Here is a 24,464-nt window from a genome sequence, read left to right on the forward strand (position 1 = left end):
TTTTCATCTCCACCATCAGCAAGTCTTTTGTGAAGCGAATGGGTCTTAATCGGCCATTCAAGAACAAGCTACCCCCAAATACTGTGCATTACAGTAGGAACACTTCATTGCTGCAGGGAAAATTCATTTCCCCCCAGCTACTGTGAGAATTACAGCGAGGAATTCTGAGGGGGGTAGCAATGATGTCAGCGTCCCCGCTAATAAAGACGTGCCGGCGCAGCGTCCCTGCAGGCCACTACACCACTGCACCACGGCCTGTAGCCAATCCCAAGACATCCACATGGCTGAGGGGCAACTGCAGACGCACCCCAGGGCACTTGGCTGCCTGCCTGGCTGAGACGCATAGTGGGGTGCCCAGTCACAAGCGCAAGGATGTGCCACCGCACAGTCACGTTTCTTGGTCCCGTGCTGCCGATCTTGTGAAGTCTCATACTAAACTTTGCTGGGGCTCAAAGAGCAGGCAGAACGTTTGGCAAGCCAGGGAGGGACTTCGAGCGCTTTGGAGAAGTGTGCCCACTCGCGGTGGCCATCTTTGGAGTTCAATAATAGGCTGGAATTGCTGAGAATTCTGGCCTGGCATTCACGAGCACCCTAATTTTGCCCTCGCTTGGCTCCTCCTGTATGCCCCGGTGGCTAAACTGACCAGAAACTAAAGAGGGAGCAAAAGCTCCCAGTCATGTCTGAACCTGGACTCCTGGTTTGTCGCTCCCCTAACAAACCAGCAGCTGAAGCTGGGGCTTGACGCTGGTTTCCCGTTCCTGGCTTGTGAGGGAGCAACACACCAGCAGTCCAGGTTCGGTGTCATGGGAAGCTTTCACCTTCCTCATTAGTTTCTGGTTAGTTTAGCTGCTTTTGCTGGCAGGAGCAGCCAAGTAGGGGTGACTGGACAGCCATCATTATCTGATTTTTGTTTTAACATTTTTACGTTACTCCATCATTATATGCCCCTTGGATACAGTAAGATAGATTTTAGGTCTTTAAAAAAATCAGTTTGGGCTGTGTGAAGTTCTATCTGTAGTGACAATTAGGTGCAGCGTTGTAAATCTAGCATGCATTACAGTGGGCGAGTGAGATTTGAGTAGGAGTCACCGTAGCAGCAAGTATACAATTTTGGGATTTAGAAGTGCTGTACACATGCATAGCACCCACCAATTTAATGGAGAGGGTGCTATGCATGTGTATGTAGCCCTTCCATCAAAATAAATAGGTATTCAATGGGTAGACCCACTGAAATAAATGAGGCTTCAGTTAGTCATAACTAACTGAAATCTCATTAATTTTAATAGGTCTACTCTATGACTAACATTGGATACTACCCAATGTGTTTAATATGAGTGGATCATGGCCCGTGTGTTTAATTTCAAACATCTTTTTAATGGCGGTAGTGGGGAGCCATACTCTTTTTTCTTAAAACCTATGGGTAGCCCTTCTATGAGAAATAAGTTTCTCTGGGCACAAAGCGAGGGAAAGTCTGGGTAGTCGACAAGAGCCTGGCAGCTACGATTCCAACTGTGCAGAGAGAGAAACACAGCCCTACAGCTCTAGCAACTGTTCCAAACAAAACGAAAGCAAATCAGCATGCTCACAAATCAAAGAGAGAAAAAAATCAAGAGGAGGTTTAAGATGACAGGCACAAGCACAGGTGAAAAGTACAATATATGAGACAAAAAGAGAGCATTCAGAACAGAGTGTATTTAAAATTGCAGTAAAAGCTAAATGCTTCCATTTGATTCTAGGAGGCGGCTGCAGAATCACTTCTAGCTTAATGCATTGTTTCTAGCAGTTAGTACTATTACAACCTTGGCAGTCTTGTTCACTTTGTCCTGCAGCAATTTTTCAGTTGAGGCCAATGCTTCCATTGCTTTCCAGTTTTTCTCCCGAAGGTCCTAATCGTTTTTAGAAAGAACGGTTTCAGTTCAGCCAATAATCAAACGGTTTCTGCTTTCACTTCAGAGAGCGAGCGTTTGCATTTGAGTGCAGGTTACTGCAAAATGGATTTGGTGCTCAGTTAAGATGAGGCACACTAGCCAAAGACAAGTGTGATGTTAAAAAAGAGAGAGCTGGCATGGGAAAACTTCAAAAGCAAAAAAAAAAAAAAAGCCTCGTTCTTCCCCCACCCCCAGCAATCTATGTATTCCTGGCTCTAGAGGGCTACCATTGCATCCTGTCAGCAATCCCACACTTTGACTGCATTTGTGAGGAAGAAAAAGGAGGAGTATTCAAATGTGAGCAACATACGCACGCGCAAACCCAGGCACACACACTAAACCAGGAAACAACCAAGCTTCAGGCAAGTTTAGTTGGCTGAATAACCCAGAAATCAACTGAAACAGAATGGCAGGGGCAACCCTTCAGGTGGCACCTCAGTGCCATTTGCATCCGGGCAGATGGCCACCTGAAGCAGCCGCCCTGAAAGTTAGGGCCGCCCTGAAAGTTAGGGCCGCTGCCTCAGGGAGGGTCCGTAGCTCAGTGAGAAAGCAGGTGCTTCTTACACTGAAGGTCCCTGGTTCTGTCCCTGGTATCGCATTACAAAAGGGTCTGAAAAGGTAACCCAGGAACCTGCGGCCTTCTGGATGGTGTTGGGCTAAAAATGCCCCTCACCATGGGCCATGTTGGCTGGGGCTGACGCGGTGCCACAGGTTCCTGACCCTGGAAGTCACAAGACAGAGGGACCTTTGACACCCCTCCGGGGGTGGGGGGGGGCAGTCAGTATACGGTGCTGGGCTAGGTGAACCAACGCTCTGACTCAGTGCCAGCTAACTTTATATGTTCACCTTCCTACCACGCTGCAGGCTGTTGTCAAGAGAGGTAACAAAGCAGTTCCAATTGATGCTGCATTGGCTGGACCTGGAGGCAGACCAGGGACTAACTTTTTGTTTGTTAAAATATTTGTTCCCTGCACTTTCCGCTCCATTTAAGAGTGTTTAAGGTGGCAGCTGGACTAACTCACTAGCTAACAGTAACTTGTACAGTGCTGTCATGAGTTCAAAGCACGTCACGCACATTATCTCAACCAACCTGTAAGATTAGGGCAATATTGCCATCCCTGTGTTGCAGATACGGGGGGGGGGGGGGGACTGGGAGAGAGAGAATGTCTTGCCAAAGGCCTCCTAGCAAGATTTGAACATGAGACATCCAGGCTCACAGCTCAGCCCTAATGGGAACTCTCAGTCTTCTTGATATGAAACAACACAGAAAATTAACAACATGCTCATTAGCAGAAAGGCACAGATCACCATCTGCAAACACAATTTTCAGTTCCTATCCTGGCTTTCAGATGCTGCTAATAGAGGAAAACAATAGATCAGCCTTCCCCAACCTGGCTGGGGCCCTCAAGATGTGGTGGACTACAACGCCCAGGCCTTCCCAGCCAGCCTGTTGCAGCCTGGGAAGCCTGCAGCAGCTGGAGCAGACTTCTGGATGCAAATGCAGAGTACGCGGCACCGCTCCAGAGAGAAGCCAGCTGTGAACTGCAGTCAGAAGCGGCCTAGTCATTCAGAAGATGCCCATCAGTTTGGTTGGAGGGCTGCGTCCTGCTTCTCATTTTTAAAACTAAGTTCACGTCTGCTGTAAAATATTCTAACGAATTCCAGCCACTGAAAAGCCCGGCTATGCCACTCATCTTGTGGACTGTCAAGTCCGAACTGTGGGGGGACTTTGTTTTTGTATCAGCTCTTCAGGCTTGGAAGGGTAACATGGTTCCCTGAGAACTTGGTGGGGACTGCCCATCTGATCATGCACATCCACTCTGTCCCCACCCACACGGCTGGGGACAGTAAAGGCACAACCATAGCACTCTTCTCTTAGGGCGCCCTGGTGGAAGGTGATGCAGTACATTTTAGGGACAAGCCGGGCTCTGGAAAGTTCCAAAAAGAAAGCCAGCTGACCCGAGAGCACCACATGCAGCCCCTTGCAGGAAAATAGATGGGACTGCCGTGAAGGTTTCAGCATGTGTGAAGCGGCAGCACAACGATTCCAGGTGAGGCAAGCCAAGCCGAAGGATCTCTGGAGCAGGGAGGTTGAAGACGCGCCAGTCACGCCCGGGGTGACAAAAGCTTGCTTCCTCAGATGGAGCAAGTACCTCCCAACCTTCTACAGCCTGGCCTAGCCATTCTTGGATTGCCTCCCAGAAGCCCTTTCTCTTGCACACATTCAATAACCCAGCCTTCCTCAAGTTGGACCACAACTCCCATCAGCCTGGGGGTGATGGGAGTTGTAATCTGGCACATCTAGAGGGCACCAGGTTGGGGAAAGGTGGACTAGTTCTGCCTGTTCAGCATCAAGTGGAGGCTGAGCCAGAGATTCTTTGCCAAAGGACTGGCAAAAAGCATCATACGTAGAAGTCCCTCATGCACATCCCCCAAACGTATTTTGGAAGCAGTTACTTACATTGTTCTTTTGCCTCTGCTGCTCCACCGCATGTTCCAAGGAGCCCAGCTCCTTTTGGAGGCTGGCGATCTCTTGCTCTTTCCCAGAAATGCTGAATTAAGTACAAAAGAGGGAGAAAAGAGTCCCAAGGCTGCAGTGCATTATGCCCCGAAAATCCCATCCTCCCAAGAGTCATCTCCATGGCTCTGGAAGTTCAACTCGCCGCTTGTTTGTTCATGGAAAACACACAAATATGCCTGCACATATTTGAGATTCACCCTCAGATCCTGAGGGCTAGAAAACCTGCCCTTTTAAAAGCAAGAAACTAGGACCAAATTAAGTACATATTATAGCGTAGTGACGCTGCTGACTCCCCCACCGCCCACAGTTAGCTCCAGTCCCTGGATGCCCTGCACACTGATCAGCGGGAGGAAGAGTGGGGCACAGGGGAATCCCTCGCTGCTATTTCCAGTCTCAGACAGGAGATAACAGTGAGGGATTCCCTGGGGGGGGATTCCTTCAGGGGTTCTGCAGGCTGGATCAGGCCGATGGGCTGGGGGTTCTGCACCCTTGCATTACACTGAATTGTAGTGGCAGCCAACAGCTTATTTAGAAGAGGTGCAGAACTGCGGGCCCACGGGCCAGATGTGGCCTGCCTGGGGTCCTAATCTGGACCACCCCAGATGACCGTGCCTCCTTCCCCTGGCCCCACCCTTTCCCCAACTGCTTTAATCTAAAATATGCTAGTATGTTTTGCATTTTGTCCCCACCCCTTCGTCTTTGACCTGCCCACCAGTGGCGTGTGGCCCCTGAGAGCGCCTCCGAAATTGGAACTGGCCCTCGGGCTGAAAGAGGCTCAGCACCCTGATGTCATGTAATGTCTCTCAACAGCCGAAAACTGGGGTGATATATTCTTTTTTTTTTTTAGAGCACAAGTACTTGGGAGATGTTTTCACTGCAACAGATCACAATTGTAGGAACACAAGCACAGTTGTCATCAGTTACATTTATCTGTACTTATTTACTGAGATTCTATCCTGCCTTTCCACCAAATGGTGCTCAGGGCAGCTATCCCCAATGTCTGTCTTGCACACCTTCCTGCAAAATTCCACAAGACCCTTCAAACTGCATCAGATATGCCAATGCATTCTGGGATATAGACCCCGGATGCAGCTGTACTGCTGAGGCAAGAGTAGCTAGTGATGGGAAGTAGGAATGGAACAGCGTACAGCCCATCATGACAAATACCTTCCTTTTCACCCATGCAAAGGACACATCACAGTTTAGTTGGGCTTCTAATAACTTACAGCTGTAGAAGTTGTTCGTTCCTGATGGCCAGAGATTCCTGAAAGAGAGTAGCGTGCGTCACTTAACAAAAGTGGGCAGCAGCCTTCTTGGCTAAATCACTACAAAACAAGCCAGGGATCCTCAACTGTTCTGGGTCTGAGGGCACACGTTGAATTTTGAGACAGAGTGTCATGGGCACTCTCATAAAATGGCTGCCATGGTGGGCGTAGCTGGTCACAGAACACTAATTTCCCAGAAGCCAAACTGATGAGACCAAAGTAACTTGCCCAAGAACCTCCGTACAAGACAGAGGTGGGGTCAGAGATCCAAAACCCAAAGGTACTCTTTTGAACCAAAATAAAGATGGAGCTGGAGGCCAACACCTCACTTTGCCAGCCTCCCCATTTCAAAAACATGTTTTAATTAAAAAAAAATCTTAAGACAGCAATGCTATGGCCCCTAGACAGTGTCTGTAGAGCCACACGATTTTTCAGATTCCTGAATCCGAGGCCGGAGACAACACTCTGACCTCAGGCCCAGGAGTCTAAGCTCCCCCGTCCACCTCGCCCCTGGAGCTTAGAGAGCTGAACCAGCTGCCTCTACAAGCTTTCAAACGCGAGCTCGGAGAGGTGGGGAAGGGGGCGTGCCGGTGGGCAGGGAGGGGAGGGGAAGTGGGGCATGGGCTATCCCCAGCCATCCCCAGCCTCCTCCCCCCCGCCGGCACCTACGCTAGATGGGCGAGAATGCCCATCTAGCTAAAATGCAGGGCGGGGGACACAATGTGCCTCCCACTCTGCACTGGACACTGAGTTTGGAGGCTTACGAATACCCAGGGCATAAACAGGATTGTGCCCTAAGAGATGAAATAAAAACCAGGAGGAGCAGGGAGCACCTGGTGGGCACCAAGAGAGGTGTCCATGGGCACCCAGGGGCACCACGTTGAAGACCCCAGAAATGTCGACTATGCTGCTTTGGGCCAAAAGTGGCTTGTCCCTTTATGTCTTGTCCAGCAGCTGATAACCTGATTCATGCTCTCAAAATCACTGGATCAAATCTCTGGTTCAGTCCTAAACTTACAGCGTGGCTTTAGACTTTTAGCGTGGCTTTAGATGTTCTACCTTACAAGGCTGTTATGTGGCAAACCAAAGCAATGCAATACGTGACAGATTATTATTATTGTAGGTTGTCGATCATTTAGTATAGCACTTTATTTCTGTGCAACATACATGCCTCAGTTTAGCTGTTCTGAGTCTCTGGACTTTCTCTTTCTCTCTGACTGTAGGTCAATAGCAGAGCCCCTGCTTTGCATGCAGAAGGTCTCAGGTTCGATCCCCGGCTTCTCCAGGTAGGCTAAGAAAGAATCCATCCTGATACCCCGGAGAGCCATGGCTGCCAGTCAGTGTCAACAATACTGGACTAGATGAACCCAGGGTCGACTCTGTATAAGGCAGCTTCCGATGGCCCTATGACTCCTCCAAAACCCAAAGGAAGGGTGTTCCTTCCTCCAAACAGCAGACTCTGGGACCAGCCTGGGAGTCAGAGGCTGAAGTACATTTGCTTCTTCAACTCGGCTGGGGAGGGAGGAAAGGGACCCACCCACTGGGCATGCCATGCCCCCCCCCCCCTTAAGGGCCAGCCAGGGTACAGACTGCAAGAAGAGATTAAGCCTTTTCCCATTATACACCTGACTCTTTCACAGGCCCCTGTTCAAATCTCTGGAGCATGGACCACCCTACGGGCTCACAAAAATCAAGAACTCAAACACTTTGACATCTTGCGTGCCCCCAAGAAGATCAAAACTGATTTGACTGGCCAATTCACACCATGTACATCTACAGGAAGCATTTCTCGTGCAAAGGCACTGCACTGGAACTGGCTAAGGCAAGGGAGGATGAAGAAGGTCCGGATCCTCTAGGGAAGAGGCTGCCCAGCCAGCCACTTTCTCACCCCTCAAATGCATAGTGGTCACAGGTGGGTGTCTAAAACAGGATGAGCACATGAGCACAGTGAAGCGAGAGACAAGACGGCAAGCACCCTATCAAGAAATGGGACAGAGGAAACTGTCACAGAACATGGGAAGTAGTCAGTGGGGTGATTCAGATCACCCCAATGTCTACTGATTTTAGTCACCAGACATTTCAATCAAAGTTATTTCAAACACGGGCAACATACCATATTTTTGTCCCCCCTTTTCCTCCCTCCTCCCAAAATCAGCAGTCGGGAGAAATACCTGTTCATCATTTTCTTGCTTTATTTCCTGGATCTGTGCTCTCAATAACCGATTCTCCTCCTGTACAGCCTGTAAGAGAGGGAGATGCATTAAACACAACTGCCCAGTTCACAGCACTTGGCCTACTCCTCCTAAGGCTGTCATGCTATCACCTGCAATTCTTTTCTTTGGTGAGTGATTTCTTTCCCCCTCTCATCTAATAAGGTCTCCATCTTTTGCACTTCTTCTTGCTTCCCCTTCAATCTGTGAACACAGTTTCAAAAGTTATTTGCGTTTATTTCTTGAAAGCAAGCCAGATCCACAGTTTACTCAATTTATTTATTTATTTATTTATTTTTAACATTTGTATCTTGATGTTCTTTATCTAAATAAACCCAAAGCGGCCCACAGAGAAGATACTATGCTGGTTTTACTGTGTACACGATTTGGGAAATACCACAGATTACAAAAGGTCTATGAGCAGCTGACAGAGAGAGAGAGAGAGAGAGAGAGAGAGAGAGAGAGAGAGAGATGGACACACCTTGGAGGAGAAAGTGTTAACATTATAACCTGCCCTGAACCTATGGAAGAGGGAAAGTTACAACTCTGAAGGAAGGAAAAGGAAGGAACAAATGAAGTGTGATCTCCACACCTTACTCACAGCAGGGGTGTTGAACCTCAGGCCCATGGGCCAAACCTGGGCCAAACCTGGCATTCCAATCCAGCCCTCATGGGTTTCCCCAGATGGTCATGTTCCCTTCCTCTTGTGCCACCCCCTTCCCCCAATCGTTTGATAGTTTCCTAGCTTTTGCGTATAAATGCCTCTCCTAAGGCTTAGTTAATGGCAGAAGAGCTTTAAGCCAAAGTATGTTGGTGTTTTTGGCCCTTCCCCTTTTGCCTTTGGTCCTGCCCTCCCCTAGAATGCAGCCCCCAAGAGCTTCTCTGAAATTGAATTTGGCCCTCAGGCTAAAAGAGGTTCCCCACCGCTCACTTACAGACCTGCAGAACCTCTCTCCAGCAATGTGAAATGACAAATCCTGCTGGTGTGTATTAGGGGTGACGTGTACTGACATGAAGAAGCTTACGTTATTTAACATGTCGCCTAAGACAGAATACTCTCACTCAGTATGGCTAGCAAGCGATGTTAGGGCTGAATTGTATGGAAATGGTTGACATGACAAGATTTTTTCCAAGTTCCCCAGTCCTGGACTTGCTTGCTTGCCCTGGCAACAAGCTGTGTGCCAAGCTCTCATGGTGAATTTGAAGAAGAGCAGGCAGCAGTTTACTATTTTCAGCAGGAGCAACTCTTTGGGGAAGTGCCTTCAGCTGGTGTAGAAAAGCGTTTTAGGTATTCATGAAATGTGGTCTCTCTCACTCACCCCCAGCTGTATCAGCAGTCTAGCATTAAGTTATTATTCATTTTATTTACTACATTTCTGTACTTCCAATACCCAAAGCTGTCTGGGTGGTTCACAAAAGTTAAAACCCAAAAATACAACATGATAAAATATAAAACCTAAAACAGTTTTTAAAAGCATAAAACCAGAGTAAAAGCCAGCAGCAGTGTAAAGATCTAAAAACATAGTAAGACATTTAAAAACAAAGCTGAAGGACTAAAAGGTGGGAAAGAGAGCAAAGAATGTTGGAGGAAACAACACCTGGCTTACTTACAGAGCCTCAAGGTCCTTGACTGATGAAGCAACAGAAACCTAACAGGAAAGAGATTGGTGGGATATGAATGTGAACAAATACATAAGATCACCTAGTGACTTTACGGCCGAGTTTAGACTGAATTGGAGACTTCCCTGGAACACCTCAAAAATAGCTCCATCTTAGTTTGTGCCCCTTAAGGCCATATGGGCATTTCACAGAATCATAAAATCATAGAACAGTAGGGTTGGAAGAGGCCTATAGGACCATGGAGTCCAACCCCCTGCTCAATGCAGGAATTCAAGTCAGAGCATCCCTGACAGGTGGCTGTCCAGCCTCGTCTTGAATGCCTCCAGTGTGGGAGAGCCCACCACCTCCCTAGGTAATCGGTTCCATTGTTGTATTGCTCTAACGCTCAGGAACTTTTTCCTGATGTTCATCTGGAATCTGGCTTCCTGTAACTTGAGCCCATGATTCGGTGTCCTGCACTCTGGGATGACCGAGAAGAGATCCTGGCCTTCCTCCCTGTGACAATTTGCCATCCATAGTATAAGCCCTGCCTGGGAATGATTGCTTAGACCAGCCTTCAGCCAACCTGTCACCCTCCAGATGTGTTGGACTACAGCTCCCATCGTCCCCAGCTAGCATGGCCATTGACCATGCTGGCTGGTGCTGATGGGAGTTGTAGTCCAGCACATATGGCTGGGGAAGGCTGGCTTAGATAGCGCGATGAAAAGCTTCAGGCTGCATTAAACAACGTTTGGAAGTTACACAACAGACAGGATGCAAGGTAAAGGTTACCCCACCTGGTGAGAATTCAGCTGCTCAAGCTCCTTTACTTTGTCATTCAAGTGCTGCAGTGTATCCTTTTGACCGTTTGGGCAATTAAAAAAAGGCATCAGATCAAACGCACAAGTTCTGCACTCGTATAGGGCTCTAGAAGAGCTTTCAGAGTTTCGCTAGACTCTACCTGAAGCCACTCTCCTTTCTTTGCAATCTCGCTCTCCTTTTCTTTCAATGACATCTCCAAACTTCTCACTTGTTCTTCTTTCCCCTTCAAACTGCCAGAAGAAGCACAAGAGAAGAAAAGGTTCAGTCTAAACAAAAATTAAAGAAAAAGCCTAACCTGTTCACAAGTGAAGCCAAAGACATGATTAAAAAATCCTGATGTGCTGCGTTACTGCACTGTTGGTCCGAGTCTGCTCCGCATTCACAAAATGGGTCGACTTCTTTGCTCTAGCTCTTGACAGGTTACCCATAGCGTGCAAGAGTTCAAAGGGCAGCAGCAGTGGCACAAACAAGAGAAAGGCTAACGGTGCACAAAACAACAACATCAGGTATCTTCAAATCTGTTTTATTATGGAACAGAACAAAACTCTTGCAACAAAACCTTTGTTGCCCATCTGACACCCTTCCTTCTCTCCCTCAGAAACATGCTAATCATTCTCTTTCTGGAGAGCATTTTGAGAGGGATACAGGTTGAGCATTTCACATGAATGTGGTTTAAGCTTCTTTATTTTGCTATTGTGTATTTTGATTTTCTTGGTGTTATATACTGAATTGGATTCTGCTGATAATGGTTTGGTATTTTTATGATCCCAGGGATTGTTAGCTACTTTAGTATAAAAAGGCAGAAGGACAGGGCAGAAGTGTTAAAAAATAAATAATAAAAACCCAGCCCCTTGCAGCTCACATGAAGCCATATACAGACTCGGGAGACCCAGGTTCTAGTCCCCACTCAGCCATGAAGCTCACTAGATGACTTTGCGCCAGTCGCTGACGCTCAGTCTAACCTACCTCACAGGGCTGTTGTGAGGATAAAATGGAGAGGAGGTGGAGGATCAGGATCATGTATGCTGCCTTGGGCTCAAAGGAGGAAAGGTGGGATGTAAATGGAACAAACAAACAACACACTGACTTCCAGTCATGTTATCAGCGGCCAACTGAAAGAGCTCTAAGTGTATTCTGAAACCAGTGTGGTGTTTTGTTTTAACTAGAAGGTGTCAAAGAGCTACTGCTCTACGTTCCTCTCCCTAATTTGGATGGAATATCCCAATCCTTTCATACCCATGTGCTGGCGTTATTTATTATAGCAAAATGGTAATTTAATCAGCATTACAGCTAAGAGCCCCAAATTATTGAAAGGCTTTCCCCTTGCTTTTAAAATCATATCAGTCTTGGATTAACTCCAACTACCTAATTCAAATCAGAGACTTCAGTTCAGCTAAAGAGTTCTCTGATCATAGAATAGTCCCCAAAAGGCCACCTGTAGAAAATTACCATTTAGAATATATAAAGAGGCTGACCCTTCTCATTAACAAAAACTTGATCCTTTCAACCAGAATGGCTGGATACATACACCTACAATTTCAGTTGGCAGCAATACTTACAGATTCTGAAGATCTCTGACTTCCTGGGCAACTGATATCTACAGAAAGAACATACAATAGGTATCTAGTTACTCTGAAATGAAGCACAAGGTAATTATAAACAGCAACACCAAGAGAAAATCAGATTTCAAGATAGCAAGCCAGTGAACCATGTTGTTGCTGTTTATTCGGTCAGTCGCTTCCGACTCTTCGTGACTTCATGGACCAGCCCACGCCGGAGCTTCCTGTTGGCCGTCGCCACCCCCAGCTCCCCCAAGGTCGAGTCCGTCACCTCCAGTATAAAGCAAAAAAGAATAGCCCCAGAACTAAAATATAGTAGTTGAAGGGAGTTGAGGTCTACGGTCAAAACATCATTCCATTTATTCTTTGCTCAAGAATTTGTTTATTTCACAAAATTACTGCTTTTAAAGCTCTTATTTTTGTTCTAAGTGGCTTTGAATGAAGAAATGAGCACAAATATCTTAAATCCACAGAGAGAACAATCCTATGGCCCCTAGACAGCATCTGGGGCGCCACAAGATGCTGCAGACCTCTGCCTCCAAACCCGTAGACAGAGCCATGAGCACAGAGGAGGAGATCTGGCCGTGGATCTTCCCTCCCACACCTCCTTCCCCGCTCCCAGATGCCACAGAAATCTTCTCTTACGAGGTCACAGTCACAACCCTGTACAAGGATTCAGAGAGGGAGAAAAGGGGGCGTGCCGAAAGGTAAGTCAGCTAGATGGGCACAGAGGCCTATCTAGCTGTTTTTTCTAACTAGAGGAACAGGGAAGAAATTGCCTCCGTCGCCCTCTTGCCCTGCCTGGCTCTTGCCAGCAGGAGATAAGATAGGCGGAGGGCACTGATTTCAGAGCCCTCTCTCTATCAGGAGCATATCCCATAGGACTGCACCCTAAGTCAATAAATCCTTCTCCCATTACCTCCTCCCCCAAATTCCATGAGATTGGCTGTTGTTCTTTCCATCAGAGCGCCTGCAGGTGAAAGACAGCTAATATACACATTTTCTATGCAATTTTGCCTTATGCATTTTTTGCAAACCAGCTTTCCCGTATAAAATGCTTTTTTGGTACCTTTTTCATGAATATATGCATTTTTGTATGCAGGTACAATACTACATGCATTTTGTATGCTTCTCTTGTTCAGAGAACTGCACTGCAAAATTCTGAGAAGTGCCAATACTGAAGGATAACTGCACTCCGGTTTACATATTAATTTGGGAAGTTTGAATTTGGAAAGTTCTCATGAAAATGTGAACTGAATGGAATTATCCCTGATCCCTGCTCACCAGCTGGCCTTCAACAAGCTGCTATCCGCTCAGCCCTGATTGCCCCATCTGCAACACAGGGATAACACTACTGCCTCTACTTACAGGGTTGGTGCAAGGATTACCGATGTATATATGGTGTGCCGGTGTAGGCAACCCGATGCCCCCCAGATGGTTTGGATGATAAATCCCTTAAACCTCAGCCAATGTGGTCAAGGGTCAGAGACTACGGGAGCTGAAGTCCAAAACCTATGGAGGGAACCCTGCTGCCTACCCCTGATATATGCCAAGTATTTAGAGAACACTCTCTAAAGATGGCCAGTAGCAGCCTTCTCCAACCTGGTGCTCACCAGATGTGTTGGAGTACAGCTCCCAGCATGCTCCAGCCAACATGGCTACCTGGGGCATGCTGGGAGTTGTAGTCCAACTTATCTGGAAGACACCAAGCTGGAGAAGGCTGCCCAGTAATATTTATTATTCAGCAAATCCAACTGGATTATTCTGCAGCTATTTTTTTACTTCTCAACAGATGAAGCTATGGGTTTACTTGAACAGAATGTCTCCTAAAACACAGTGAAGAAATAACAGTTCTGGAGGCAACCCTAAGAAATGTAACGGGGGAGGCAAGGGTGTTTGATAGTTGCACAGGTGTACTTCTGTGCTATCTGGCTTGAGAGCACAGAGAAGGAGAAAGCTGGGCACAGATGATTATTATTGAGCTGGAAAAGCATTCAAAGATCAACAATGAGAGCCAGGCATATGCATGACATATTACTAATAAGAAACCACTGGAAGATCCAGGAACCCGGTGATAAAATGGTACCCCAGTCACCACCTCTTGATTAAGCTAGCAGGCCCAAACTATGAGGTATTCCAAAATTCAGTTACATGAAAAAATTCTACAGCACTTAAGTACATGCCTGAATTCAGATAATTATTTTATCTTGAATTCAAAAATTGTTGGGATTTTTTATCTTGATTTTATGCAGGTTTACGCAGAAGTCACTCCCACTAAATTCAATGGGACTTAGTGTGTGTGCCTTTTCAGGTTTTTTTTAGCGTTGCTCAATTTGAAATAGCTGAACTATCTCAAATTGTGTTAAGTTGATTTTTGTGGAATGTTTCTGGCCTACTACTTTTTAAGCAGCTGTTTTACAACTATTTAAAAAAGTTATTTGGATAATTGTAATGTATTTTATATTTTACGGTTGTTTATATATGTACAGCATTTATACAGCTCATACTTTATACAGTGCATAGTTAAATTATGGACTTCACTACCACAAGATATAGTGATGGCCACCAACATGGATGCTTTAAAAGGGGATTGGACAAATTCATGGAGAAGGCTGTCAATGTCTACCAGTCACAATGGCTATATATAATCTCCAGTATCAGAGCCAGTACGCTTATGTACACCAGTTCCTGGGGAACATGAGAAGGAGGGTGCTCTTGCACTGGTATCCTATTTGTGGGCTTCCCACAGGGAGGTGGATGGCCACTGTGGGAACAGAATGCTGGACTAGATGGACCTTTGGTTGGATCCACCATGGCTCTTATGTTCTTATGCTGTCTTCTGAGGACTATGCCCTAAAAGGTACCCTAAATATACTGAATATAATTAACATTTTGAAGTTGCAATGATTTTTCCTCCTAACTCAGAATTTGTGTCGCTGCTATCTTTACTTATGGAATTCTTGTCGGATGTGAACTAAAGATCTACTACTATGACTGGTGGAAGATGATGACGACAGGGGAAAATTAGGCTGTCACACACAAAGAAGTTAGTCAGTTAGTCCTACAAGCTTTAATTGATCATTTAAATTTGCAGATATGAGGAAAACAGTTAAGCACAGCTCCTTTGTTTTTACGTCTGTTGCAGCAGTCATCATCTTAGAAGAGGCATTCCCTCTCCCACAGGAAGACGTGCCTCTTCAAAGACAGAGCTTGCCCTTGGCAGTTCTTATATGTACTTCTAAATTTTAAACAATTTAAAGAAGTTTAAAACTCTGCTAATCCATTAGTTGATGGCACCCCTTTTTACTCAAGCAACATGCTTTCAATTGATCAAACTGATTTGTCGACTTAAAACAGTTCTTTATTTTTATAGTGCTTGGCTCAACGATAATGCATGGGGAAACCAAGCCTCTTCCGCCAAGAGCCCCCAGTCAGATGGGAAAGGAGCAGCAGGCTGCTGGGGATGAACGCTGCAAAGCCAAGAGACCGTTGCAAGACTCCCTCCAGCTGCTAGCTCAATACCACTTTACCTGTGTGTCCTTCTCAAGGTGGGCCTTTCCTAGGTCTTCTTTCAGAGCCTCTATATCCTGTGTCAAAGCCTTTTCAATGACAAAACAAGACAAGGTTGGACAATGGAGACAGCACAAAAAATGAAAGAGTGGATACAAAAAATTTGATTACTACTAAAAATGCGATGCGAGGGACACAAGTTAATGCCACAGAGAGAGGAAAGGCAGAGCACAACGGATCTGGCACCTACCATTACAGTTTTTTCCTTGGTTGCAACTTTAAGGACTTCGGCCTGAAGCAGTTCCTCCACTGACTTGATCTTCCCGTCCTTTTCACTAATTCTTTAGGGAAACAACAAAGCAGGTATTAAAAGATGGTGCTGGTACAGGCATGCTTTTTAGTGCACATTTAGATCATGTTTTAGCACCACAGACATCAGATTTGGGGGGGGGGTGCATAGGGTGGGAAGGAAGGAACCATTTCTGGAGCTTAGCTGGGAAGTGGTTCAGAAAGGCAAGAAACAATAAATAATATCTGAAGGAATTTACAGAGCATCACACCTACACCATCGACTTGTTCTACCGAAGAAGAAGTCTGCCGATTCACAAGAGGATAGGTTAAGTAGCAACTACAAATTCACCTGGGCATGGAATATCTGAAGGTGCTTTGCTGGTAAAGAAGCTTCTGCTTAAAGAAAAGCCATTGTTGCAAGTAATTTTCTTCATATGGTATGGAAGCCTTCCCCGACCGGGTGCCCTCCAGATGTGTTGGGCTACAACTCCCATCATTCCCAGACATTCCCAATGGCCATGTTGGCTGGGAATGATGGGAGTTGCAGTCCAACCCATCTGGAGGGCACCCGGTTGAGGAAGGCTGTGGTATAGTATTACTACTGTTTAGGGATACACGTTCCAGTTTAAAAACAGTTCCTTTCTTCAGCATCTCCACTTTCTCTCTCTCGTACAATTGGCTGGTTGGGATGCTGCAATGCTAAACTCTAGGGTGGAACTATGATAACAGGCCTAGCCTCTTCCCAGGCATGTGAGCTCCCCTGACTTCTCCATGAGGAAGCAACAGGAAGCTTTTACTTTCATTTTAGATCAACTGCAGCTTCCCATGTCATCCAAACCCAGATAAACTGTGGTTAACTTTTACTATGGTTAGTGGAAACAAGCCAACCGCAAGGCAAAGTTTATGGAGAGCTTTTATTAACCGCAGTTAAGATTAGGCACAGTTTTAGGGTTCAGGCAACATAGAAAGTTAATCTAAAACAGAAGTAGAAGCTTTCAATCTCCTCACTGCCATGCTGAAGGAGGGGGAGGGGAGGCTAGGCTTGTGCTTGTGATGCTAAACCATGGTTTAGTGTAACATGCAAAAGCCGCCAATGCCTATGCAGCTGTTTCCATCTGACCTGGGACTTTAAAAGGTGAACCCCAAAGTTCTGAACCCTTTGCAAACAACCAGGTCCTGTATGTATCAGTGTAACCTGAACAGCAAGCACACTGTGTGAAACATTCCTTTAACACAGGTGATGCTATTTGCCTCTGCAATCCATCTTTGGAGAAAGCCTGGTTCTAGGAATGAAGTGGAAGGTGACTCCTAGTCAAGACCCCTGGACAAGTCTTTCTTCTAAAATGCCTCTCCTCTTCTGGACTGAGAGGAGATAACCCCACTGTTTGGACCACCGGATGGTGGCAAGGAAGGAAAGGCCCTCAATTTAAAAGCTAGGTGGAAGTAGTTTTCATACCTACAACAATTTTCAACGAAGAACAGCCAAACAATGATAGCCAGAATAGCCAGACAAATAGCCAGACCAGGGTTTAGTAAAGTTTGGAACTTAGAACACTAGTTTTCTGTGCTCAGTCACAATGATTGTATTTTGTTAAACTAAGAAAGCTGCCTTACAGATATCCCCCTTTGGATCAAAATCCAGGATAAAAAGAATAGCAAGCAGTAGCGACGTCTGGCAAACTGTGTGGCTGATAATGCTAGATACGAGGATTTGGGGGCTGTAAAAAAAGAAAAGGCAGACTTCTAGACTAACACCTTCATTTTAAGGGTGGCCAAGTTTCAAACTTATTAGTCATAGAGGATTTTTTAAGAAGTTGAACCAGCAGTTTCTCCCAAATAGTTAAGTACACCAAATGCGTCAGCTTCCAACATCCCATCCCACCCAAAACATTTCAAATTCCAGGCATTTCTGTAGTAAAAAATCCCTCCCTACTTGATTTCAACGATAACAAAAATGTAAAAGAAAAGAGTACATTAATATAGAAGAACAGGAGTTATGGTGCTACTTACACTTTTTGTAATTCTTCCACCAAGGATGCAAAGGAAACCTGGAGGCGGGTCGGGGGGTAGCAAAAGAACAGACATTTAGATGGAAAGACTGAAGTCAGTCTGGATCAACCTGGATGAAGCATTTAAAGGCTCCTGAAGGAGATCTGCAGTCTCCTGGGAGAGCAATTTCGTTTCCAAACAAGGCACTCGGTCCCCGTGCACCTTGTTTTAAAGCCAAATCGTCACTTTTTTTGCCAGCCCCGCCCGGCCAAATTTCAGCAGCCAATTCGCGGCAGCAGGAGGCAATGTGCCACTTAACCCCCGGATGTTGCCCACATGATTTAATATTTATGATGCCTGCTCAATGAACTTCAGTCTTTGTCCTGTGCTACACCAGCATTCCCCATCAATAAGCAGCAAGAACTGGTGCCAATAGTATTTCAGCAGGCATAGTGATACAAGTGACTGCTCACATGAGTAGACCACAGTGCAATGTGCCTTGCAGAAAGTAGGAGTGCTACCTCCGAGATTAGAAAAACCTGCACCTTGCCTTGAGTTGCATCAGGATAGACTTCAAATGATTGGGGGCCAGAGGTGTGTTACTGAACCCAGTACCTATGGCGTCAACTCTCACTAGCTTTGCTGATGGAAAGCGTATCCACAGATTAGAATGCTTGTCAATTATATTTTTAGATCAGATTAGACAGCTGCAATATTTGCAGCATGTGTCAACTACACGAAAGAATGAACGCAGATGTAACTGCAGCCAGTTTATCGGTGTAAATAAGTGCTTGCATGCCATCTGTCCAATCGCAGAATGAGCCACTGGGATCTTCCACGAGCCCCCTCCTCGCAATGTTCCTCTGCTCTTGTGGAGCAAACCATTTGGGAGGGGCCATAGCTCAGTGGTAGAGCACCTGCTTATTTTATTTTATATATTTCTATACTGCCCAATAGCCAAAGCTCTCTGGGCAGTTCACAAAAATTAAAACCAAAAAGCACAAAGTAAAACAATATAAAATATAAAAGCATTAAAACCACAATATAACAATACAACCAGAATAAAACCTTAGCATGCTTAGCATGGTCTCTCCCTGAAACCCTACAGAGCCACTGCCAGCCAGTGTTGGAAATACTGGGCTAGACAGATCAACAGTCTGACCCAAGATAAGGGATTTTCCCATGTTCCATTTCTGCAAGTCGTTGTTTACAGGTGTTTATTTATTTATTTATTGCATTTATACCCCGCCTTTCTCCCTCTCGCAAGGAACTCAAGGCGGCTTACATTATCCTCCTCCTCACCGTTGTATCCTCACAACAGCAACCCTGAGAGGTAGGTTGGGCTGAGAGTCTGTGACTGGCCCAAAGTCACCCAGTGAGCTTCCATGGCCGAGTGGGGACTAGAACCCGGATCTCCCGGCTCCCAGTCCGTCACTCTCACCACTACGCTACACTGGTGTTAGCAGATGTCAGTAATATTTGCCCCCAGCTCCAAGTCTTCAAGGGCCCAATTCTTTCAAATCTAGCTGAATTAATACACAAAGCAAAAGTGACAGAGCACCTTGCGTCACAGAAAAAGCCAATAATGTATGACAGTTACCAAATATAAGAGCAACGTTATAACCTAGAAAGCCTAAGCTGAGCGCCATTTTTGGCAGAAAGGTCAGCTATAAAAATAAAAAAAAAAAAATTCTCAGCTGAAATCCTCCAACAGGAGTTTATAATTAGCAATGACCAACCTGAAGACCATTTGTCAAAACAAAATATTTTAAGAGTGCAATCCTATGCATGTTTAGACAGAAAAAGGTCCTGCAACTTGTAGGACTTTTTTCTGCCTAAACAAGCATAAGATTGCACCCTAAGCTGATGACATACCTGTTCTGTTTGCACCCTCTGCAGGTTTTCAACGTCATTTTTCAAGGATGTGTTTTCTGCTCTCAGTGCCTTTAAGAGGAACACATTTTCACTACTGAAGAGTTGCAATAGATACTTACTGACACAAATTGGAGGATGATCCTTGAATACATTGAACAGATTTGCCAAGAGCAACATTTTATTGATCAACATTAACAGCACTTAAAATTTGTAAACGTGTTCTCTCTGGGCTGCTCCTTACATGGCATGGATACCCAAATGTTAAGCACATACATACTGCACCCGATTATGAAGGGCTCCTGTGTGTTTACAATTGTGGTTTTCCCCTCTAAGCTGCTCGTGAGCAGTGCCCACACCTGCCTGTAGTCCTCAGGGAAAAGTCACAATTTACATGGGCGAGAACCCTGCCTAGCATGTTTGCATTTTGTTCTCTGGCATCCCTCCCCAAGAATGAAGCCATTTAAGCGGTGGCACCCCTTCACCCACCATCCAAACCATCTCTGAGAACAGCAGCCCTAGTCATTCCATCAACGGATCTTGGACTCCAGCCTGGAAGGAGCTCAGTCTCATTTAGCATGCCCAAATGAAATATGCAAGGCAAAGGAAGAGCTGCCTGGCCAAGGGCTAACAAGCACACGTTCCTTAAACTTCACAAAGCATGGCCAGTTGGGAAAAGCACTAATCCTGGCTCTGTCAAGAAGGCTGCTTCCTTATGTGGAAAGCTTTCATGGATCTTGGTGTAGGCACAGGAGAGGCGGGTGGGGGGGTGGAATTTTGTTCTGTAAATTTCAGGGTCGAAGCTACATTCTTAAGGGACAACAAATGGGAAATGTAGTCACGCTTTCAGACAGGGATATTCTAGACGGTGTGTTACCCTTCCACTCGCCTGTGCTGCAAAGAGAAAAAAAGCTCAGGGGAGAATGGAGGGCGGGGGAAGGGATTATTCAGCACCCCACCCACCCTTTTCCTACATGAAGCCTTCTGCCCCAGCAGCAAGCCACATTCTAACCGATGGGTCGGCCACCATCACATCCAGCGAGGTCTTGCATTACTGACTTCAGCTACTGCTGCTGACTGCAGCGCAAGATATTCAACTTGTTCTGTGATGGGGCTGAAGGGTTCCTCTCCCTTTGCCGGTCTTTCACTGTCTCTCCATCTAAGCACAATCGCTGGACAGGCATTAACCCATTAATTTCTAGAGAGGGCTAAGAGGAACATAGAAGACTTGAGTAATCAAGTCAGCAGAGCTGCACAATAAAGGAAAAGCAAGGGGGCTGAAATCCAGGCTTATAGCTACTTCTGTGGTGGAGGGAAAAAAGTAAGGGTGGGGTACAGCACAGTTTTATCCAATGCCACGCCAAGAGGAATGTGCTACACTTATAGAGATGTTACCTTTAGCTCTTCCTCCTTATTTGCCATTTCTATGAGTCCAGTTTCAAGGAGTTCCTCAACCGTCTTTATCTTGTCGTCCTTTTCTGTAATACTGAAGGGGAGGCAGGGGGAAGATGACGAGAAATGTGTCTCAAGATGAGGTAGTGTTACGACAATCCTATGTACACTTACTTTGGAGCAAGTTTACCCTACTGAAGTTACTGGCGCTTACTAGTGAGTAAACATGCATAGAACGTATGATGTTGCCTTAATCAGAGTCAGACCATGGCTGCATCTGGCCCAGTGTCGTTTGCCCTAGCTGGCAGTGGCTTTCCGGAGCTTGGACAGAGCACTCTTTCCCGGTCCAGCTACCCAAAATCCTTTAATTTGGGGGTGCATAACCTCTTTCAGCCCAAGGGCTGAATCCCACTTCAGGGCAGCTCTTGAGGCATTCCAGTGGTGGGAGATGCGAAAGGCAAAAGGGGTGGGGCCAAAATGCCAGCCGATTAAAGCTTAGAGCTCTTGCTGCAAATAGCTAAACCTCAGGAGAGGCGTTTCAACCTTTTTAGAGTGGGGAAAAACCATGTAAAAGCTGGGAAACCACCAAATGACTGGCGGCGGGGCGGGGGCAGAGGGCTGAATAGGGACCCCAGGTGGGCTGGATTTGGTCCACAGCCCTGATGTGAGAGATGGAATCTGTCAGAGATGGAGTTATTGATTTATTGCACTTATATCCCACCTTTCTTTCTCCAAGGAACCCAAGGTGGCTTACATTATCCTCCTCCTCTCCATTTTATCCTCACAACAACAACCCTGTGAGGTAGGTTGGGCTGAGAATCTGTGACTGGTCATCCAGTGAGCTTCTATGGCCAAGTGGGGACTAGAACCCGGATCTCCTGGCTCCCAGTCCAACACTCTTACCACTACACCGCACTGGAACCTGGGACTCTCTGCATGCCGAGTGCCTGCTTTGCCACAGAGCTCTGCCCCCGCCCCACCGTGCGGGGCTGCAGTCTGTACAGCAAAAATGCCTGCAAATTCTGTCTTTAAAGAAGTGTGCTATTTTCCTTAGAAAGTGATTAAGAGGCCATTTACTGCCCCATCCCTTACCTTCTTCCCATTTGCTCCAACAATTCCTTGTTATCCTAAAAGGTCGGGGATGGGGGGGGGGGAGAGAGAGAGGGAGAGAAAGTGTTGGTTCTCAACTTTAGTAAACACGGTACCTATTTAGACTCCACTTGCTTACATTTGTGCTGCTCATCCAAAGGCCCAACACGGGATCTGTTACGGTCCCAAATGCTGGGGCTGGGGTGATAATTGCCATTCTGTTAATGGATCGTTCAAAACTTAATGGTGCCTGAGATCTGCCAGCCTTCCAACCGCTCTCGGGACAATTGGAGCATCCCCGACCAGCTGCATCAGCCTCTGGAGCCTCTCAGTAATCTCGTCAAAGAACGCTGCATCGCCTCTCCTACCGTAATGGTGAACACACACACACACACACACACACACACACACACAGCCCTGCCACCCAGCTTCCGTTTCACAGGATGTGCCAGATTCGGCCCTTGGCCTTTCCACTCAGAGCAGCCTGGAGAGTTGGGATGGGAATGGCCCCCGTCTGCAACCGACTGGCTCCACAATATGGGCTCGGGCAGATATGGGGAACTGTTCTCAGCCCACGGCCAAATTCACGTTTGAAGAAGCTCTGGAGGGCTGGATTCCAGTAGTGGTTGGGGCTGAAAGCAAAGGGGGCAGGGCTAAAGGGGTGGGCCCAAAAATACACACATACACACACCAATACTAGCATGTTGCAGCTTAAAGTTCTTACTGCTAGTAAGCTAAGCCGTAGGAGAGGCATTTCAACCTTTGGGGGGGGGGATTGCACAAAATCCAGGAAAGCACCAAATGGTTGGGAGAAAGGGACATGGCCCTCTGAGGAACTCCAGAACCCAGTGGGTTGGATTTGGCCCACCTGAGGTTCCCCACCTCTGGCCTAGATGAAGCATTGGTTGCCCACAAGATGACATTGCTCCTTATATCCCAAAAATACAATTTCCACCCCCTTCTGTAACTTCATAGTTGCAAGTTCTGCATGGGGGAGCCCTGTTAGTCTATAGTAACAAAACCTGGCAACACACTCTGTGACACCTTAAAGGCTAAGTACTTATTATGGCAAAAGCTTTTGTAGGTTTTGGAAAGAGCCAACTTTGATAGGTGCTGTTGCAGGCTCCTTGCACCCAGAGCAGACTGCTACCTTAAGTGGCAGGAGGGAAGGTTCGAGAAGCCAAAGCAGCAGAAGGAGCCCACAGCAACAGCCACTCCTGCAATGCTCCCCTCAAACTAGATGGTGGGTGTGTTTCCAACCCCTCGTTGCCTCCCAAACAACCGTTTCTAGGTCAGGTAGCATGAGATCAGAAGGCCTAATACCCTGCTGCCATCTGGAGTATGCAGGAATATTGTGACCCAGCAGGGCTGCCTCTATTCCTGGCCCACGGGCATCGAAAATGAAACCCTTTCCCCATTACCCAGGCAAAGAGTAAAGCCAAGTTTTACCTCCTCTAAAGAAATGCTAGCCAGCCTCTGCACCAAAAGCCTACCACACTTTTCAGATCTCTCCAGCAAGGCTCGGTAGTTAACACAAGCAGCTAGTCCTCACCACTGTGTTGAGGGAGCAGCTCCTCCCACTAACTGAATATTGTTCCTCAACCAAAATATTGAACTTGCAACACTACCAAGGGTGCCGTAAACCACTAAAGCCTTCATTTGCTGGAAAAGGTCACTAAGCTCTCTGCTGGCTTTTAAGCACAAGGGAAATTCTATGTGTTCTCAAATGAATGCAATTGCTTTTGTATTTATTGATTTGATTTGTACCCTGCCTTTCAACCAAAAAATGGCACTCAGGATTTCAGATTCCATTCAAGAATGAATTGGAGGTTCCATTTGGTTGCTTCCCTACCCGACAGTTTTACAGTTAGGGTAAAGAGACCAGATACTACAAGGCTTAAAAAAAAAAAAACCCCACTACCGATCAATGCAACTCTTTCAGCCACTACTGATCAATGCAACTGCTTTCTATCCATGAAGACTGCAAACTTGTTTCACAATCAGCAGTGAAATTCTCAAGATTCTGTACCAGTTACCAGACTGTTCTAAACTTCACACCTAAATATGCAGCAAAACACCAGTCCTAGATACAAAGGCAGATGGCAAACACAAGCATAATCCTTTATACACTGGGGAGATTAGAACTGAACCACCAGCATTTAGAGTACCTGCCCTCACTGCCCCCTCACCCTCCCTCGCAAAAATTGTGGTGAGAAGGTTCCTGTCTTGCTGCTTCAGACCTAACTTTGTGCTTGTTGTTGTTGTTCCGTTGTGTCTGACTCTTCATGACCCTGTGGACCATAGGATGCCAGGCCTTCCTGTCCTCCGCTCTCTCCCGGAGTGTGCTCAAGTCCATATTCATTGCATCCGTGATGCTATCTAGCCATCTCATCCTCTGCCATCCCCTTCTCCTTTCG

The 24,464-nt window shown here is 46.4% G+C and overlaps 1 protein-coding gene across 10 annotated transcripts in view; it reads right to left on the reverse strand.

Moving 5' to 3' along the window:
* Nucleotides 1–24,464, reverse strand: part of KTN1 (kinectin 1) — a 200,980-nt gene that overhangs the window by 24,355 nt on the left and 152,161 nt on the right. For 7 of the 10 annotated variants that reach the window (XM_084835619.1, XM_084835628.1, XM_084835608.1 and 4 more), the window contains 14 exons: nt 22,051–22,085; nt 20,962–21,052; nt 19,570–19,638; nt 17,716–17,753; nt 15,665–15,755; nt 15,435–15,503; nt 11,905–11,942; nt 10,485–10,575; nt 9,536–9,573; nt 8,038–8,128; nt 7,886–7,954; nt 5,676–5,713; nt 4,390–4,480; nt 1,800–1,886 (listed from right to left, as the gene is read on the reverse strand). In XM_084835619.1, coding sequence (XP_084691745.1) covers nt 1,800–1,886; nt 4,390–4,480; nt 5,676–5,713; nt 7,886–7,954; nt 8,038–8,128; nt 9,536–9,573; nt 10,485–10,575; nt 11,905–11,942; nt 15,435–15,503; nt 15,665–15,755; nt 17,716–17,753; nt 19,570–19,638; nt 20,962–21,052; nt 22,051–22,085 — 936 coding nt within the window. The remainder of the gene's footprint in view (nt 1–1,799; nt 1,887–4,389; nt 4,481–5,675; nt 5,714–7,885; nt 7,955–8,037; nt 8,129–9,535; nt 9,574–10,484; nt 10,576–11,904; nt 11,943–15,434; nt 15,504–15,664; nt 15,756–17,715; nt 17,754–19,569; nt 19,639–20,961; nt 21,053–22,050; nt 22,086–24,464) is intronic. The other 3 variants (XM_084835663.1, XM_084835671.1, XM_084835655.1) reach the window with 1 other exon arrangement.

This window comes from Heloderma suspectum, chromosome 1 (genome assembly GCF_057233095.1).
Source record: "Heloderma suspectum isolate Gila_16-S chromosome 1, 16-S_ref, whole genome shotgun sequence".
NCBI classification, from domain to species: Eukaryota; Metazoa; Chordata; class Lepidosauria; order Squamata; family Helodermatidae; genus Heloderma; species Heloderma suspectum.